This window comes from Notolabrus celidotus, chromosome 7, assembly GCF_009762535.1.
Source record: "Notolabrus celidotus isolate fNotCel1 chromosome 7, fNotCel1.pri, whole genome shotgun sequence".
Classification (NCBI taxonomy): Eukaryota; Metazoa; Chordata; class Actinopteri; order Labriformes; family Labridae; genus Notolabrus; species Notolabrus celidotus.
The window spans coordinates 11,396,807-11,417,608 of record NC_048278.1 but is presented as its reverse complement, the minus strand read 5'-3'; the positions used below and the strand labels follow the sequence as shown (position 1 = coordinate 11,417,608).

General features: G+C 39.4%; 1 protein-coding gene and 1 long non-coding RNA gene across 2 annotated transcripts in view; one reads left to right on the top strand and one right to left on the bottom strand.

The window, feature by feature from the left end:
• sh3pxd2aa (SH3 and PX domains 2Aa) overlaps window positions 1-20,802 on the top strand; it is a 149,005-nt gene that overhangs the window by 2,101 nt on the left and 126,102 nt on the right. The window contains exon 3 of the mRNA XM_034688890.1: window positions 17,354-17,434. Coding sequence (XP_034544781.1) covers window positions 17,354-17,434 — 81 coding nt within the window. The remainder of the gene's footprint in view (window positions 1-17,353; window positions 17,435-20,802) is intronic.
• Window positions 4,107-5,661, bottom strand: LOC117816561. Its single transcript, XR_004631980.1, has 2 exons — window positions 5,374-5,661; window positions 4,107-4,599 (listed from the first exon to the last, which is right to left on the bottom strand). It is a non-coding gene; the product is annotated as an uncharacterized LOC117816561 (long non-coding RNA).

Genomic DNA, 20,802 nt, shown 5'->3' with positions numbered 1-20,802 from the left:
CTTTTATGAGCTTGACTTATACCATTTTAGAGGCGATACTACAATATGATTGTATATATGTATTTTAACATGATGTGGCCCCAGTGAAACTGATCCTAAATTCTGATACTGTGGAAGCAACATGGTTCCAAGCCTGCAGGGTAGAAATGAGCTATGTGTTCATGACTGACAACCCCAACCCCCCTTCCTCCCATTCTCCTAGATTATTGTATATGTCGCCTTCAAGAACCCATCAAGCACAGTGTACATAGTACACCAGACATGGCAGCTTAATTATAGTTCGCCTGGAGCTCTAAAAACCAACCATTGCTCCCATACTGGAACAGTACCTACCCTCAGGTTTTCTGTCTGCCAATTAGTTTGTGTTTACTTGATTAAACAGAACCTTATTTACTCACCATGTAAGAACAATATCAACTGAGAAAAGGAATTATCGTCAAACCAGATGTTAAATTAGCTTCAAAATTAGTTTATGATGCAACATCGGCTTCAAGGCACTTCATTTTACATTGTATAATGTAAGTCGTAGCAAACTCACAACACTTAGTCTAGGCTTAAGGCTCTAAGTCTAGGCTCTAGGACATACTTTATAGTAGATGGCCTCTTGGTGGCTGATTTAGCTTTGAAGACTTCCTAGTAGTGTCCAACCAGAGAAACATTTATTTAGGTGTGTGCTTTGTTCACATAGTGCTTTTATATTTAGCTAAATCAAGGAGTCTCATGAAAAAAAATCCCAAATATTATAAATTATATCAGGAATAGTTCTTTAAAGTGCCTTCCAGGCTGTCTCTGACGATGGTGCAGTGGTTTCTTTCATAAAACTTAACCAAGAATGCCACATATCTCAAAAACCTAGTATGTCTTTACACAGGAGAGAACAGAGACTGATACTTCTTGATGTCAGGGACAAATGATTTTTTCTTTGAACATAAAAATTCAGACAAGTTTAAAAATGCACGTTTTCCCCTAACCTTTTGCATACCGATACTGTAAGATTTTACTCCCTGAGAATTTTGCCTCCAACCCTATTACAAAAAGTCTGCTCAATAGATGCCATTTTTTATCTTTTGCAACAAAAAATCTAATTGTATTTCCCCAACAATTAAAAAAACACAAGAAAGAGGAGAGACAAAGAAGATTGAAGTGAGCAAATAAGTAATTAGTAAAAAATTGAGGGATCTCATATTTATCTCATACTGCCTTTACTGGAGATTGTCTCATTGTATATCTTGAATCCAATCTTTATATCAGATATGTCTATGAAGTTTCTTGTTGCTGCCATACTCATCTGTCCCAATCAAGACTGGAACCCAGATTCTCTGGTTCTTGAGCAGCAGTGCTAACCATTATGCTACAGATGGCTGATGGAGTTAAAATATTGTCATGCAAAAGGGTCTTACTGTTAAAGTTTCAGTGTTCCACAACGTTTTTCTCAGGGAGAGCCAAAGGCAAACTAAATGATTTTCTCAATAAACTCAAAAATACTTAAATCAAGGTTATATAAAACAGAAAGAGGCTGCTAATCCTCACGGGAATCAATAACTTGGTTGACATTTCTGCTAATAACATTAATCAAATTATAATTCCATTTAGAAAAACAAAAAAAACCCAAGAAAACGATGGCCTCTCTTTCATTGAATTAGTCCAGTTGACTGTTTTATCTTAATGGAAATGGATGTTGAGTGATATGAATTTTGAATCAATTTTACTAATGGTTCTGTAAGTTGACTCCATATAACAAAATCTTGTACATCTCATGAGTTAATATTTCTAGTCTATTTATGGCAACAGTGCTCAGATTCTTCCTGTGATAAAATACTTATGAGACATAACTTAAGTGTTTCCTATTGTTGAGATCATATTAAGACCCACTTGAGAGCTTGAACTACACTCATTTTCCTCTTTGCTGGGATCTAGGAATGAGCATCTGTAAGAAAATTTTAAGAGCTGTGTCTGTTAGGCTAACCTGTCATATTGAGACAAATCTAAGAAAACACACTAGTTGTTTTTTTTCAATCTGAAATCACAACTTTAAGAAATATTAGAACACTCACACAGGACTCACAAAGGACTCACGATGAGACTGAACCATGTTTATTTTTCATAGGCCACAAATTAGGCTTTAATTAGTGCAAATGTATGGCTACAATAGGAGACAATAGATGAGATGTAGATTGGATCGCATCCTAAATTGAATTTGCAATGGGTTACAAAATATTAGTTTAGTCTTGTTTCAGTCTCAGCATGTCTGTGTGTTACTTGTATGAACACTATTGTTACCTGCAGTTAGCTTTCATTAGCATCAGCTAATGTGAGAAAACACCTGTTGGCAAAATTATCTGGTGTTTAAATGCTGCAAATTAGCAGCACATTGTTATTCAGTTATCTCTCCCGCAGAGTAATACAATAATATAACATGAGGCTTCCAATCAGTACAGTTCCACAGCAAGGTTTGTGGAGTAGGACAGGCTACTGTATACAACCAAAGAATAACATGAGGCGATAAGCTAAGTCTACATACAAAGCATTTAAAAGGGTAACATTATTAAAAAGACTAACATATTATTAACCCTAAAGGTCACTTCTGCATGTTTTACCTTATTTATTTTATTTGTGCATACAGAAGACCAAAAACTGGAAGTTAAGGTTGTAGAACTTGCAATTTGGACAGGGACCAGGAAGCTGTTTTCTCTCCAATTGCCTCCTCTAGTAGCATGAAAAATTAAACTAAGCTTGTTGCCTCATGCCTCAAGCTCCATAGTCGATTCAGTTACATAAAAGTATTTCAAACTTTCAGGTCAAAATGTCTACATTTTCATCAAAAACCTACATTGAAAACAAATATTTGCACCAGGCTTAGCTAATGTGAGAATACTCTCCCTCTGGATTCTGGTGCTTAAAGGCAGGACAGGGGTTGATTAGCTCAGTATTAACATATAGTGACAAGGGCTAACTGCCACAATATATGAGTCCATACATAAACCAAAAACACTTGAAGTTATGGCTGTAAAGACCTAACCTGAAATTTGGACAGTCTATGATACTGGGGTTTTTGCCTCTAGTTTTTATGCTACTTAGCATGAAAACTAATCTTAAGTCATTTGCCTCAAGCTCTCAACAGAAAGCACATGAGATTATGTTAATCCTCTAGTCTCATCATTGGCAAAATCTGTAACTATCCTTTAAAAACACACATTTAAAAACAACAACAATTAGCTATGCAGTTACCTTGTATTTGCAGCAGCTAATGTGAGAAAATACTTTTGCAGAATGCTCTGGTGTTTAAAGGCAGCCACTAAGTGGTCCACAGTTTTTATACTTTTACAGTTATTGCTCCCACAGAGTAGTGTAGAAGTGTAACATGAGCTTTCTCTATCTCCAAACTCTATAGGCAGGTTTTCTGAGTTGGACCCAGGCTACTGTATGCATAGTTATTGCATAAAAGAAGCTTCTCATTACTGAGCTGAGCTGCAATGTGTTTTGTGCTCTTCTATCTCAGCGGGCCAGTCAGTGGCCTAGTTTCCCTAGTTACCCTGTCTCATGAGACAAGGCGAGTCACTGTGAGAAGAAAATAGAGGGAAAGTGGGAGGGAGAGAGAGGAGAGAAAAATGAGAGAAAGACACAATCTGTGTCACCCATTGAATCTCATTTGTAATGTTTGTGAAACCAGCTGGAAATGCTTATCTTGGGAGAGGAGGGGGAATGAGACTTGGGGCTTTGTCAAATCGAAGTGCTCGTCGGACCGTAGGGAAAGCTGGACCGCTGAGTCCCAAACACGCACCACACACACATTCTCCCACTGGGTTGTGTGTTGTGTTTGCAGGACAAGGTGATAAAAAGAGAGTGCAAACTTGGGCACGGCTATGTTTACTTTAAGCTTCTGTTTCCCCTACAAGTCCCAGTCCCATAACATTTCATTTTCTAGAGACTCCTGTGCCACGCAAAGGCCCAGACTTGAAGACGGTGTTGTTATTTGGCACCATAAAACATCTCTTCTGAGAGCTGTTCCCCACTCAAATATTTATTGGCCTATCAAACATGGAGTGATATCTGGGTGAAAAAGGGTCCCTGTTTTCAGATGCTCACCCCAAACTGAGAGTCACATGCTGGGGGGAAAGAGAAGTTTATTAGTCTGGCCTTTTGTAAAGGATTGTCTGTTGTCCCAAAAGGCTGTGTGGGCGAGTGTGTGAAGGGGCTTAGCTAACATCCGTTAGTAGAGTCAATATGTTCTTGATAGTCAGTTTGCGGAGCCCTAACTCTGAAACTGACACAGACATGATATTGTATCCGTGTTGCATGCAATGACACGATTGGTTGACAGAAGCGGCTGATGTCATCTTTGCACTGTTATTACCAGGACCGTACACACATGCTGGAAGTTGTTATCATGTGTACAACAACAGATGTTGTTTGAGATTGTGGAACATTGTATGTGTCTCCTGCAGAAGTCTTAAATGCACAACAAGAGCTCTATTCCCAGAGCAAGTCTGCTACACTCTTCTCTCTGCTTTTAGGGTAAAAGCTCATGTCAATGTGTTTGAACATGGCCTATTAGTCCAGAGCTCCACTTCTGATGACGACACCCAGATGTCAAATGCTCTGTGGAGAGACAAAGTATGTGTATGAATCATGTTTGACTTGGGAAAATGACCTGACCTGAACTTTCTCAACATCTCTGAGTGTGTTGTCGTTTCGTGTGATGTGTGCGTTTTCATGGAAGGAGAGGAACGAAGGCTGACAGACAGAGGAAAAAGGAGATAAATGGGAAGAAAATTACGAATGACGGATTGTCTTGCTCGCAGCTCTCTCTATGAGATCACTAGATAGACTAAAAAGTTATTAGAATTAGACTGGCTTGATGAGCATGACAAGATATTCTTTCCCTACCAGAGCAATCAGGGATGATTAAACACGAGTTTCTGAGTAAAGGATAATGTATGGTGTGTCGGTTTATAGCAAATAAAACAAATCACATACTCTCCATTACCACACTTATTACAAGGCTACTTATTGAAGAAAATAATAACTTTACACCAAGCCTTTTTTTTGAAAACGAGTTAAATTATATCAAAATGGTTATGTTTCCTCCATTGATACACTCAAAGTATGAGCACAGTAACCGTTCACTCTGTGACCCTCACAAAATGAGTTAACTTAGCTGTTATTACTCACAATAAAGAGGTGATATTTTGCTTTTTTCATGTTTTAAAAACAGATAAGTTAAAATCTTGGATGTCAGTTCTAAATGTGGACATAGTCTAAAAATGTACTCTGAATAGCTGTCACACGGATCACCTGTCAAGGAAGCAACACTTGCTCACTTTGTGATGAGTGGCGAATCTCCCTAAAAGTGTGTAATAATGTAACACTTACCGAACAGAAGCGTTCTGCTCTGTTCTTTGTTGCTGGAGATTATCTTGTTGCTCCTTTTCCAAACTTCAGGGTCAGATTTGGGTCAAAAACATAAAGCCGTATTTCATAGTTTGTCATTTTGAAAAGAGAAACACGGGTTAACTCGGTGATGATGATTTTGTAGCATGGCAACAGTGGAGAAGCTTCCAGAGGGCCAGCCAATTGCAAGAAAGAGGGCTTGTAAGGGGGGGGCTTTAAAATATGGTCCTGAAATTAAGTGGTTCAGACAGAAGCTGAAATGAGGGTTTTCAAAGACACCAGTCTGAGATGAACAAAGAGTTTTTTGAGCTGTAACTTATGTAAAGCTACTACAGAGGTATGAGAGGGACAATATAAAGCCAGAAAATCAGCATAACACCTCCTCTTCAGACCAAACTTTTCCACTGATGTTGATGTAAAACAAGTTGAACGGAAACACATGACTGAGCAGCACCTGGTCACATTTTTCTGCCATGTCAGTGTCATCCTGTGACATTTTCTATTCCAGTTATCATTCATTAAACACTACCATATCCCTTGCCTTGTTTCTGTTAAGTGTTCACTTCATGCATCCTCTTCAGTTACATCATTTTTTTTCTGCCGTAGTCAGAATTTGTGTGTCCTGAACCTCTCCTTTCTTTTCTCCTCCATCTGTGAACAACCTGCGCCCAATTAACTGGACTTCTATTGACAGATTGATATGATCACAGCTAGTCCACTGGAGTCTGTGAATAGAGCTGTATCCATGGCAATGGTGTGCTGTTGTTAAAAAGACTGTTGCTATGGAGTTTTACCGATCAGGATCAAGTATTTAACACAGCTGTGTAAATATCAGCATATTCAAAGTTATGGCATTAGTTGTTGTACCATTCTGAAATATATGTTTCAGAAATACTTTCCCTCAAGGGATACTCCAATAATTGTTCTACACAAGAGGCCACTGTGCTTTAATCTCTTTTATTATATATATATGACCAATCAATCAAATGACAAGATGTGAACACAGTTGTCATTGCAAAAAAGTTTGGTTACAGAACATAACTGTGGTTCTGAGTGAAGATATAATCTCTCCAGGTTCATTTTTATAGAATATGTAACGGAGTGGAGTATAAGTCTTCTTTTTTTAACCTGGTAAAATCTCAGTTTTTAGGAAATGTTGTGCAGGGTTTACAAAGCCAAATAAATCTGTAAGCCCTTAAAAATGTTAAAATATCACGCAGCACTGAGAGAATACTTAACTTTTTGACTTTCCTGGCTTGTAGTTTCTTCCATCAGGAGACTGACAAATGATCTAGATCTTTAAGAAGAGAGCTGAACAGCTATATACTTTACACTACATTTGTAGCACCCCTATTACTAATTTATGCTACCACAGCTCCTCTGCTGATGTGATTTATCATTGTGTGGTACTAGTTATTGTGCAATATTTTTGGCACAGCATGATCCTCTTTGGAGGCCTTTTGTCTCTTGTTCCTTTCCAATTCACATATCAAAGTGTTTATAGACAGACTTGTACTTACAAATTGCAGTTTACTGGAATCCATCCAGTGAAATTGTTTACATGATAAACAACATTGTCTGTCTTTTGTCTTTGTTGGAATCTGGTGTAAAAATTGCTTTAGCATTGTTTTTTGTGAACAAGTTGAAAGAACATGCAGGGTGTACCTGCTGAATATCCACTTTTCCTCAGCAGGCCGCTGACCCTCACTTCCCCTGCCCACCACAAAGGCACAGAAGGCGTAATCGGTCCATTTCAAAGTGGAAGTGACCGCAGTTACGTAAAGTTGAGGCGTAGGCCTGGTGTGTGGTTTATAAAGGGCACTTTTTTGGCAGTGATCACAAAAACTGTCTCTGTAGAGTTTTGTTCCAGAGACCCCCTGCCAAAGCTCATGAATGGAATTGTCCTACAGTTTATTTCACTCTTGTGACATTTTTCTTGGCTCTGCTCTGACACAGCTTTGAAGAATTTGTCAGGCTTTATTGTCATTTGTTAATAACCGTCTGTATTAGAAAGGGAGTTCATGTAGGGCAGACGTGGTTACATGTGGAAAGACTTCACTCTCATACAAAGAATTTTTCCAACTTCACTTTTTGAAGTACGATCGTTTGTTCTTTCATAGTCTGGAAGTATTATGTGAGTCTGTTTTATAGGTTACTTTAAATATAGAAGTTTAGGCGGGGTTCACTGCATTTAGTGGCTAGGCCCACATTCTCTGCCCCACCAACGACGGCACTCTATTGCTTTCTTCGCTTGGGAGCTGAAGGACTGGGTCCTGGCTTTCCTCCGAAACTGTAAGTTATTTTTCCTGTTTATATGCTTTCTACACTATCACTTTAATTCTTGATCTTGAATGCTTCAGGAAAGTCAGAGGGGGGAGTTGTAAACTCTCCATAAATATTCAGACGTTTCAGACAAAGTCCAATTTGTTTTTTCTTGAGTATTCATGTTCTATGTCTTTTCCTTCTGAGCATGAATGAAACTGTTGTTTCAAGTACAGCTTCCTCAGTGGGAATAGCACATGTACATTTTCATTTTTTGTAATCTTGGACATTAGACTGCCTTTTTGAGATGTTGAGATCTTTTGCTCTTTGTGTTTTTGTAGTTTGGAAAATTGAATGACATGTGACTGCAGTGGAATCTGGAGTACAGCTGTAGTTTTTTCTTTCACTGTTCCTGAAACGATTTTCTTTAGTAGCTGCTGTATAATGCAACAGTCCCAGCTCAAACTTCCTTAAGTCCTGCTCTCTACCCTTATTTACATTGAGTTATGGTTCTGCCAGCTCATTGTTTCCTAATCCCTCGATGCCTGTCTTAGTTCCCAACACCTTCCTGTTTCCAAATGTAGGCGTGATTATTAACAGCTTACTGTTAGAAATCAAAAGATCCTATGTATTATGCTTTTCCTCGTGAGCTTTCATGTCGCCTTCTAGCCCAAAATTCAGCCCTCATTTTGGAATCACAGCCTCAGTGCTTCATTGTTCAGACATGCCTGCTGTGGAAGACTGTCCTGAAGCAATCACAAGATAATGTGTTGACTTTTTATCTTGATTTCTGCGGTTCTAAAATCCCCACCCAGAAGATAAACTCAAGACTTTTTTGAAGTGTTTTGCAAAAACCTGAATTAGTCTGTTGATGTGGAAATGGCTCGTCTTTTGTTCCAACTTATCAAAAATATTACACAATTATGTGACGGATCATTATTTAACCGATATTTGAGTGAGTAAGTTTTTTGTTGGAAACACTTTAATCCCTCCTCTTTAAGTAAATGTTTATAATAGTTTAATGTAGGTGTGGGAAGACTTGAGACTCAAATGCATTTGCTAACAACTCTGTGGGCACCCACTGGATGCTGCTGTTAAACACTGATGAATAACGTTAAAGTAGCACATTGTCAAAATGATTCATTTTAACATTTCCAAACCAGTTTATAAAAACGTACCAATCTAAACAAGTAACCCTTCACCCCTTCAACCTGCCACTCATTGATACTGTTGTTTATCCCTCTGCCTTCATATCATAGTGTTTTGACAAATACATTCAATACTGCCCCCTAAGGGTCATTTAGCATCATTGGCATATTAAGAGTTAATATTCCCTCAGTGTCAACTAAAGGGTGTGTCCACTAATACAATTTTTTTGAGTTGGCAGCACCCACAACATCAATTTCAAGTCACTCTTCACCTGTTGCCTATGAAAGTTGTCCAAGGGCAAATTGGCTTACTAACTATTAAACCTGTTGTATAATGCTCTGCATGCTACAGATTTGCTTTCATTCAATAGTATTTTAAAATAAAATGTAAAACATGGTTGATGTTCAAGAAGTGACATCAACGAGCACAGAGCTGGTCCAAAACTTGGACTGAGGATGCTTGTTGCCTCGGACAGTTTTTGTTCATCTGTAATAAAACTAAATGTTTGATCCCTTAGTGCTACGATTTTGCTTCAAAAAACCTATTATTTCAGTCACTTGGTAGCTAGCAGAGTTTCAAGCTTTGAGCTAGCAGTAAAACTAAACATATTTTGGTTTTGTGAATTGGTACCTTATTGTTTGCATTTTTTAAATAATTATTTATTATTTATCTGCTAATTGTGCTTTGCTGCAGCTTTATTAAGAGAAGATCCTTCAATAAATGTCAATAAAAGTTATGCCTTGTCCTCTGTAGGACTCACTGCTTACTAGCTGTCACGTTTTAAATTTAAACAACTAATTCTAAGGACAGCATAATGCACAGGTTAGAGAAACTGGGTTTGTTAGCACTGTTTTGTGGCTAAGACAAAAAAAGAAGTCATTAATGACTAAATTGATCGAAAGCAACGATTTATTGTGGACCAAGTGGGACATCTTATCTCTTTGCCCACTGTTTGTGAATCTTTGCCATGGAAAATGCATGAAGTGTATCAGTTTGTCCATCCCCCACCAGTGGTTTCAGAAAAAATAACTGCATAGAAAAAGTCAGTTTGTTTGCTTCATAGGACATAAAGAGGCATAAATAATATGTTCATCCAATTTCATAACCAACCAAAAACTCCTCACATGAGCTTTAATTTTCAACAAATGTTCTATAAGTTGTTTACTGTGCATGTGACTGCATGAAAGTACATCACAGTTTATGAAAAACATCTTTTGAATGTTAATATAGTGTGTATAGATGATATTCTGGGAAACTCAGAGTAAAGTGTTACATTTTCCCCCCACAAATGCATCACTTATTGGAGGCATTTGGACTGCACTCACGACTGGATGTACTTGAGCTGTGAGTCAGCTTATTCTGGTTATTTTGGTTTTGCATGAGTGGTGAGGAGCTGAAAAAAAGCCTGCAATATGCAAATTGAATAATCAGATATCATTACTGGCAAAATAGAAGATGCTGTATGTCTCTTCATTTATCTTGAGAGCTCAGACTGTTATAATTTACTGGCTGTGTGGAGTGAATAGGGTCTATTTTGGGTGATAGGGGAGAGCATTTAGTTTAGGCTTGATATTTTGGGCTTGAGCACCTCGGATGGTTGTGGTTGTGTTTTTCACTGTGGTTGCCATCACATACCCATCTGCTTCTGGGGTTTGGATCTTTTCACTGAGTCCACATCTTCCTGCCTGGCTCCTATCTTATGCCTCAGCTCAGCACGGATTTGCTTCTGCGTGAAATTATGTGGCCTTGAGGCATGATGGGAGGACGATACTCTGGCATACCGTTGAGGTCAGAGGAGTTTATAGCACACACACGAAGACACACAAACACACACTCACACTCACACACACACTCACACTCACACACACTGAACACACACACACAATTTCCACATATATTTGCAATTAATGTGTGCAAGTATGATAAGACCCAACTGGTTATTGGATCTCTTGATATATAAATGTCATGTGTTTATCTGAGATGTTTTTGTGTGGACATAAACTGTGTTGGCCTGATAAGTATAAGAAATTGCAGCTCAGAAATTTCAAACCTTTTCACCAAGAGTCCAACAGTGTTATACTAGATCTGTATGTCATTGTTTTGAGTTAAATGCTAACGTCAATATGTTAAAGCTCATTGAATAATTGATTGAATGATAAAGTTTAGCAGACATGTTTTTACTCAGGCAGTAATCCCTTGGGTCTAGAAATGACAGAGAATATAGAAGTCTCAAAAGCTGCAGTTCCTCAAATTGTCACTTGAGGCTGTTCTTGGAAGCGAGTCAATCTCTAATTGACCCCCATGTGTAAATGCCAGACTTACAGCAGAATAAAACATGTTTACAGCCTGGTATAGAATATCATTTAGTTTTCTATGCTGTCTATTTTCATTTATTTCTGCACTAATGTGGGTTGGTATGATTTTTGTTACCTTTTTCAATCATTGTAAGGCTTGATATTATTGTGACTCATTGAGTTATGGGTTGCCAGCGCTTGCTTTCTTCGTCTTGCAGGCAGTCTCCGAATTTGACATTTAGTCTGTTTGTTGTGCTGGTGCTTTTTAAAGAGATTTATTTTGAGGAAACACTGTCTTTATCTTATTGGCAGGCTAGTGAATAGGCTTCATGGACTGAATAACTTTGACAATGTAGCATCTGCTACCCACTTGCTCCTAATGGTTCCTCCATCTCTTCTACGTGAGTTCACTTCTAAAAAAACAACAACTAAACGACAACAACAACAACAAAAAAAACTGATGATACTGACAAATTGGAAGCTCAAGCTTTATAATGGCTATCTGCAAACTAATAGAGAAGTCACAGGAGTGACCTCAACTTCTTCCTCCATACAGCCTGTACCCTCATTAATCAACTTAGTTATCTGATTAACTGAAGAATACAAAATGCCCCAAAAAGGCAAACGTGCAGGATTGATTCATGTATCTTAGTTTCACTAAGATGAAACAATGTTCATGTTTTATATTATAAATGTTATTTAAATGATTAGAAAAAAAATTAAAATGAGTTTAAGAATTTAACTATTTTACAAAAAGGCACATTTAGAAATAAACACACATTTTGGTACTTCAGTAAACCTTCATTTAAACTCTGGCCCTCATCTCAAATGATGTGGAGCAGGAAAAGACAACCAGCTTGTGAATGTACACATGTTCACATTTACCACTAATGGCAACAGTCACTACAATGTCAATAAGTAAAGCCAAGTCTTTTTCAATCAGCTTCCACTATATCATAGCCTTCAGTAAAACTTCTGCTATATGAGCACCAGTGTGAGAGCTTTGCATCACACTATAGTTAGTGGCACGTAGGAATGTATTTCCCACTTGTTGTCAATAAAATGGGCAGTAATTAAAACATAGGACCCCGTGGACTGTGAAGTCCAGCCATCACAGGTGAATGAAACTCTCTCTGCAGACTTAAGAGCATCCTCCACCTTTCCTCTCATCTCATCACACAGAGATGGAACAGCTTTTTCTCTGTCGTTTTTCTTGGATTTAAAAGTGACAAGAAAATGTCTTAGCCTCTTTTCACCACTGTCCAACATCCTCTGGCATTACCTGCTGTTCACATTCCCCTTTTTCATGCTACTGGCGCCAGTGCGTTGATAGATGAAGTAGTGATGTGATGAGTCAAATTGGCAGGGAAATCTGTTTTGTGCACTGTATTTTTTCAATCATAATATTGATGTTCAGCCCTGGAATATTGATAATTGTATAACACAGTTCAGGATGATATATTGTACTCAATTCAATGGATTGTAGCCCTGGACAAGCAGCCTCTTGATTGGAGTCAAAATCAAGTCACTGGTGTGTGATCAATGGACGTTTTTGGCTTGTGGCATGTCAACAAGTTGCAGATGTTTCACATCCAGAACAATGAATCCAAGAACCTTATCCGTTATTTTTCAAACTTTCAAACCATCACTGGGAAGTTTCTTGCCTATCTGCAACACAGCTGACAGCCTTAAAAGCTTCACTTCTTTCTTTTTTTTGGTTGAACTGGTTGTGTTCTTTTGTTTTTGGATTGCTTGATTGACTTCGCGTTGTTATATTTGCCATGCTACTGCTAACCCTCAAAATATGAGCTTTGCACACTTTGAAAATTGCTGCTTGAGTTGCTGACAGAGCAATCGTGAAATACTGCCTACCTGCTGAAACTTTGTAATTAGCTTCCTCAATGAAACATTTGCTCTCTGCCTAGCAAAATGCACAGACCTTCCCATGGGATAATGACGTAGTAATAATAGTGATAATAATACATTTTATGTATAAAGCACTTTTCTGAAAACTCAAAGACGCTGCACAGAGGATAAAAACATCATATAAAACAATAGATTAATAAAACAGGAATGAAAAGCATAAAATACATTTAAAGGCAATCATACATTAAAAGCAGTTCTAAATAGGTGGGTTTTGGTGGGTGATTTGAAGGTGGACAGGTCGGGGCAGTTGCAAATGTTTAGTGGTAAGGCATTCCAGAGGGCGGGGGCGGCGACAGAGAAAGCTCTATCCCCCCAAGTTCGGTGCTTGGGTTCAGGTAATAGGGAGAGGAGGTGGGCGTTGGAGGATCGGAGGTTACGGGAGGGGGTGTGGGGGTGCAGCAGGTTGGTGAGGTAGGAGGGGGCTTGTTTATGGAGGACTTTGTGGGTGAGGAGGAGGATTTTAAAATGTATGCGCTAGTACGTGCATAGGTGGTTGTAAACGGAGACTAACATATAATTGAGTTGAATAGATCAGCCCCATGGATCGGCACTTTGCCACAGATACCCATTCTAGCTTTTCAAGTCCGTAATGGACCAATACCCAATACCCGGATCGGATTGCTGCATCCCTAGTATTGACATTTTGTCCCACACCTACTAATTTTTCTCTCAGCTGAGAACTCACACAGGGCTCACATGGGTCTCACTGTGAGACTAAACAATGTTTATTTCTCAAGAGTCACAAATAAGACGGATAAGAAAATAGAAGAAGTCTCCCTTTGGTCTTGATTGGTGCTGATTTTTGTTCAAGGAGACATGGGTGATACATAAATAAGATCTAATTTATATTTTACTTTGCTGTGGGTTGGTATAAGCCTCACAATTCCAGTTCTGGTAGGCCAATATTACACACTCATTACCTCTTAGAAATTATTACCACACACAATCAAGGTCTGTTCTGGAGCAGCCCCTCTATTCACTATGGGACTTATCTTGTCATTAACAAGGGTCTCTGTAAGTGTTAAAGTGACTAATAGCTGTAGATATTGGGGGTGCTGTCCAAGAACAAGTGTAACTCCAGCGTTTAAGCCTTTAAAGCCAGGATTTAGCTCCTTTGAATTTAAGGACACCTCAGCTACCCATTAACCCACTTTTCCCTTTGTGTCCTTTTCTGAAGCGTGCTCTATTCTTGTCAAGAGCTGCTATGTTAATGAACAGCAAAAAGAGCAATATGCTGTTCTCATGAGTTCTTGTTAAGCTACAAAAGTCACAAAGACACTTGGAAACATCGCTGACTGTGGCTGTGAAAGCCAGTTCTTTATTTTTATGATTTCGTAACCCCGGCGGTTCTCGGGGGAGCACATTTCCATAGCAATAAATGCCAAGCTAATCGCTGTGGTGACACCCTACTGTGCTAAGAACAAGTTTGTCAGTGTAGTGTGACAGTCTGAGCCTCGGGATGCCAGTAGCTGTGTTTGCATGGGAGTGAACATACTGCGATGGCTCCTTGCCAGCAGCAGCTGAGCCCCCTCCAGCAGCAACAAGGCCTTTTAACCCTCGGCTTTGTTGTGGAACCTTTTTTGTTTCAAGCTGCTGCCCTTCGTGCGTCAACTTCGGGGTCTTTCACTCGACCTCATTCATCCCGGCTCTGCTCTGGAGGCTCTTGGCAGGTACAGAGAGTCGGAGTGACAGTGTAAGATCAGTCACAAAGATGGAGCCTGCAGGAATAAGGAGCAGGAATGGCTCACCGACGCTGCCTTTATTTGATCTGAATGCCATACATGAGGCAAAGTCAATCGTTTCTGTGTTCACGGTGGCTTGAAGCTAAGTGGATTTCTATTTGCGCTGTGTCTGGGCCACTTAGCTGAAATGCCTTGGCTGGCTGACAGCTTCATGTTTTATTGCAAATCACTTGATAATGGCTATTTTAGCTGAACATTGAGTACATGCCAAATGCATGCAGCTTTGAGATGCTCAGTTGGTGAGATACATGAAGAAACCATGAATGATTAGTATATATGCTACCGCGATCTGGCAAGGACAACAACAACAACAACAACAACATAAAGACGCATCTATGTCAGTACTGATGGCTTTTCTTTTGTGCTTTATATACATTTATTTATTTGTCATAAGGAAACAAGAAGAACATGTCCAATATAGCTAATTTCACCAGATGTTTTGGTACATCTGTCGTTGTTGATGGAAAAAAAACTTCCTCTGGGTTGAGCTGTTAGTGGCTATGTTCACTGTTCACTTGTAACTGGAGTGTCCTCACCAGAAAGGCAACCGCAAATGTTGTGATACAACTAAAGCTGGAAGTGGCTTGACAGTGTAATGTGGAGCTACTATAAGTGAATGTCCCAAATAGGTCATTATTTAAGGTCATTAACACAGTCTTTGAGTCTTCCATGGCAAAAGATTTACATCAGCATCCTCGCTGGATGTTATATTTGTTATACTTCATATGAAACTGAACATTTCCATTCAAGGTTATGTTTGACAAGGTGAACAGGACTTTTGCAGAAATATCTTTGTTGACATTTCTGTCCTCATGCAGAGCTACTGCTTCTTAAAGCTTTGCAGTTGACACATCTTCAGACATTAATTAGACGAATGTCACAACTTTAAACATTGTTGCTGTTATCACTACCGCTTATGGTTTAAGCTACTTTATGGCAATCAGCAGCTTAGAGATGCCCTCAATAGTTCTCGTTGCCTGGATTGCAGGACAGGATGTTGCTCCACTTTTCTCTATCAGAGATGGTTGGGGTCCAGTACCTCCTCAGGCTGCTCTCACATGCGTGTCTGCCAACCGTCATTATTTACCCACTCTCAAGACCAGCCTGAGGTGAACCCCTTCGTTTAGCCACAGTGTCAACAGGCAGAGGTATAATGAGCTAGACTCCTCTTATGTGGATTGATCTGATATGACATGGATGATCAGGTTGTCCCTGGCTGCACTTTTGCTGTCGAGACTTCATCAGTGTTGAGGTTTTTTTTAGTAATCAAAATCAGGTTAACTCAGCTGAGTTATAAGTCAATATGTATGTATAACCAGACAAAATATATTTGTTTGGGCATACTCACCTATCACCAACACCTCTTTTTTCACTCAAGTAAACCATAGACTTTGAGACTAAAACTGACACAAATAGTTGTACTTATTTGCATATACTCTTTCATCTTTTTTTAGCAAGGTTATTCATTTCAGATGAATAAAGGCTCCTCTAAAGAAGCAGACAAGTACATAATTAAGCTCACTGTTCCTTATCCACATGCAGCTTTAACTTCTCTCAACCACATGAATAATTTTGGTCATTTATATCTGGATGACTTTGATTAACAATGCTGTTTGAACAGTATTCAGAGGTATGCCTAAGACTCACATAGGTTGATTTCGGAAGCATGATCAGAGTAACTCTGATGTCAAGGACTTGTTATAGTAATCACATTATATTGAAAGTGGTTTTAATAATTGTCAAACCCAATTTATATCAGTGAGGGGAGCGGGGTTTTATAACACTTAAAGCGTTGAGAGGCTGTTTTAAATTGTAGTACAGTCTGGAGGTGTACCTAATAAACGGGTGACTTGGTGTAATTTGCCCTTCAAAAGCTTGTAGCGTAATATTATGTAACAACTTATCCACTCGAGAGTTTTCACATCCAGAGTTCTCTTCAGAGCACCTCTAAATCAGCAGTTGAGAAACCCCACCTGCTCTTAATGTCTCTAATGAAACATTCCCGGCCTCTGGATCTGTTACCTGGGTTATCTATATTTCATTAGATTAGACATGACGGCAGCATCACTTACCTCCTCTTGACAGATAAATGGACTCTATCTCAATCTTATCAGGCTTCTCAGAGCCGCAGCATTGCTTCTGCCAAGGGTAAAGGCCAGTAGGTCAGTGTGCTGACAATAGAGGGATGATGTCACCTTCCACCTTAGAGTATCAATCAGTGGTATATATATGAGTGTGTGTAATTGAATGTTGAGGTTGGAGGATTTGGTCCTGAGCTATGTCAGCATGTTATCTGTAGTATCTGTATCTGTATCTTGAACAGCACAAGTAAAAATATTGGGTTTGTGACTGAAAAGTTTTTGGGAAAAGGTGCTTAACATGATGTGTCAGCAACTCCAAGTCAGTGCCCCCAAAATTGTACATGCTGGTGACCCACTACTGCCTCTGACACTTTAACCAAAGTTCCCGTGTATGTCCCTTGGCCAGTGGTTCATGGTGAATGTCAAAATATGTACTGTTGGTGGAATAAAGACTTGCCCATAAAATTGAGTAAAAGCAAGTTTTAACTTTCCTCTCTTCTCTTGGCAGGTATATCTCATCAATGTTACCTACTCTGACAACACGTCCCACATCATCTACAGAAGATACAGCAAATTCTTTGACCTACAGGTAATCCTCCATAATTCATCTTCTCCCTGCATGCTCAGTGCGGGTTGTGTTTGAGTGGAAATCCTTATTTACTCTGTTTATGATGTATTCGAACATGTCAGCCCTGAGAACTTGCTGCATTGTTTGTGTAGATTAATGCATAAGCCTACAACTATTCACTGCTGCTGTGTCCATGCTCGTGTTCTCCACACCTCGTTGCTCCATGAATCAATGTGTGTGTTAGTAATTGGTTGGGGAGCAGGGGAGACATGGTTTCTATCCTTCAGCCTCATAGAGACACAGCAATGTACGCATCCCTATCTCTCTGCTCTCTCTTTGTCTCACCCCTACTTCTCCCCCTCCTCTCCTTCCTCACATCTCATCTCTCCCTTACCCTCAAAACGTCTGGGTGCTGACAGGCCTACTTTATAGTACAAGCAAGAAATCCACAGGGAAGTCAATTTAATGTACCATGCTTCATAGTAGGTCACTGTTACAGTTTCTAGTGCAGCCTGCTTGGATTGGTTGGTTATTTAAATGTAGATATATATGGAGATTCTTGTAGTCTGATCAATATGGATTTTTTTAGAACAGACACTAACAAAAATTATTAAAAAACTCAAGTTACTGTCATGTCAGCTGATTTAACAAATTTTCCAGATAGATTGAAAACAAATTTATGTACAAATAGTACACTATCATGACTGTGCATCTTAAAGAATATTAACATGGTAATCCATTGTCAACAAATTTTAGTTTGGACCAACGTCTGCTTGAAACCAAGCAACCATAAATAAACGTGAAACAGAAACAGAAACACTTCACAGAGCTCAATCAAACTTCCCTGTGATCCTATAAATCAAAATATGACATTCTTTTTGGAATTGATGGATGCAACATCCTATGCTCTAAATAGCAGAGGGACCACAGGGATTGTTATCAGCACTCTGTTCAAAAGCCAGCCTCTTGGATGGAATGGGGATGCATAAGTGGTATGCATGGCGTGGGTAGCTTACACATCTTGGAAGGCCCCGTTAATGCTGAAAATATATATACTGGTTTTGGGGGCAATGTATACTGCCATCAAGATACTGCCTTTTTCAGGGAAGACCTTACATACTTCAGCAACACAATGCCAAATCACATTCTGCATGTAACACAACACCATGGTTCCATCGTCGAAGCATTCATATGCTAACCTGCTTGCAGTCCAAACTTTTCACCTACTGGAAACATTTCATGCATCATGAGACAATTTTTTTACAACATATGAAATCCTATATGAGGCAAGAATTGGACATCATTTCACTCTCAAAACTCAAGAAACTGGTGTCCTGGGTTCCTAAATGTTTACATAGTGTTGTAAAGAAGAGGTGATGCAACAAGATGGTAAACATGCCCCTGTTCCAACTTTTTAAACATGTGTTGCTGGTATCAAACTTATATTTTTTTCACAACATAACGTAATTTTTCAGATTCTACATTTTATAAATTGGCTGGTCATCAAATTCTGTTTTTGTTAATATTCTCCTTTTTTCGAACAGGGGTTGTACTTGCTGTCATCACTTCTGAAGCACCTCAAGAATTGCTTTCTGCTGCATATGTTCCTGGAAAAAAATGTAATGTTGATGCATATCGAAAAAGATCATCCACTGATACTTCAAACTATATGTGATGAGACCGTTTTTGTTGATGGTATAAGCTGACAAATATATATGTCTGTCTCTACTTTCTTTGACTTGGCTCTGATGCTGAACTCCCATATTCGAGTGTAAAGGTCTCCCTTCAGCACACTGTTTATTTTGGACCAGAGCATGAGTTGCAGCGAAAACCCTTCCCTTGTGTCTCTGAGATTCCATATTGAGTGAATGTTTGTGTGTGTTTGTGCCTCTTGCACCCTCAACTCACTGCAAGCTGATACCATATGTATATCGGACCAGAGGTCTCAGGGTCAGTAACAAATATGAAGGGGCCGCAGTGAGAGAGTTACAGGGTGCACTTCTCAATAGCACCACTGTGCTGGTCCTGCAGGAAATGATGTTTCAATCAGTGGAGGAAAGGTCCTTTCTGAAAGCTTCCATTGATAACAAGTGGGGCAGTGTGAGGTGGAAAATGCCCCCCGCTACTGATTGCACCCAATGTGGCATAGAAGACAGAGGTAGAAAAATAAACGTGAACAAAGGGCCTGAATACTCCTCCACTTTGGAAAAGTCTGAGACGTAGGTAAGAGGATGGATGCATGGCTTCCTCCTGTTATTCTGCTCCTTACATACACAAGCTTGGTCCTCAGATTGCCTGGGAGGAAACTAATGAACCCTAATGGTTCATGGATGGCTTGGCACAAAAGCACTCCCAGTCAGCAGCGGCAAGATTGATTTTGTTAGCTTTGTCAGATGGTGTGGGGCAAAGGTCACCAAACTTGGACTGTGCTTTATTGAGTTGTTAAAGAAAGCTGTTCTCACATGGGTAGAGTTTGGCAGAGTTTGCTGATGTTGAGTGAGTTCTTTAGTGAAAATGTATTGCTTCATATTTCAGGAATTAAAATGGTGTCCATTTTAAAGCCGTTCGCAATACATCAGCACCGGCACTTCGCTGCACACATCTTACCTCACCTGGTTCTTTGATGTTTCCATTAGCACTGTGACACTTATGAATAAAAGTACCTCTAGCAATACTGACATACCCACTTTCTAATACTGAGTTATCCTCCATCTCTGCCGTATATGGATCGAAGTACAGTTCTCTCTGCCAGCCTTTGATCTGGACAGATGCCTTTGATGCTCCTGTTTGATCTCATTGTTTTCAGAGCAACCTGGAGCCTCTCCTGTCCAAACATTTATCTGTTGCAGAGACCCTGCTGCTCTCAGCGGCCCTGCTAACCCTACGAAGAGAGGAACATGGATGGCCTCTCTAAAACTGTTGGAGAGTGCTTTAACCAAAGCTTTGGCAAGGACCACTGGGGATTTCAAGTCTGTTTCATAGTAATAACCAGAACATGCTCTCTTTTCCTGGAAATACACTGGCTGTGTTTCTGGAAGGGCGGAGCAGAAGTTAAACTGACTGACTTTGTTGAGGTTTTGTTCTGAAAACCAGCGCTTTGTGATCTGAGTAGAATGTTTAAGCATTAAAAGTTGCAAGCTTTGATTTTAGGGAGATGTTTGATTTATCAGTTGTAGCACTGACCGCTCAATGTGTATTTTTCTCTGTATGTATCACCCTTGAAAAGCTTAAGTCAGACTTTCCCTCTGCCAAAAGCTCCTGGAAAATGATGAATATGAATGCACATGTTCTTCAGTTCTTGCGTGCTTCTACTGAAGTGAAGCCAGCACGAGTAAAAATGTGTTAAGGTAGACATAATAGGTGCCATTGAACTATTTAGCAGCCCTTGG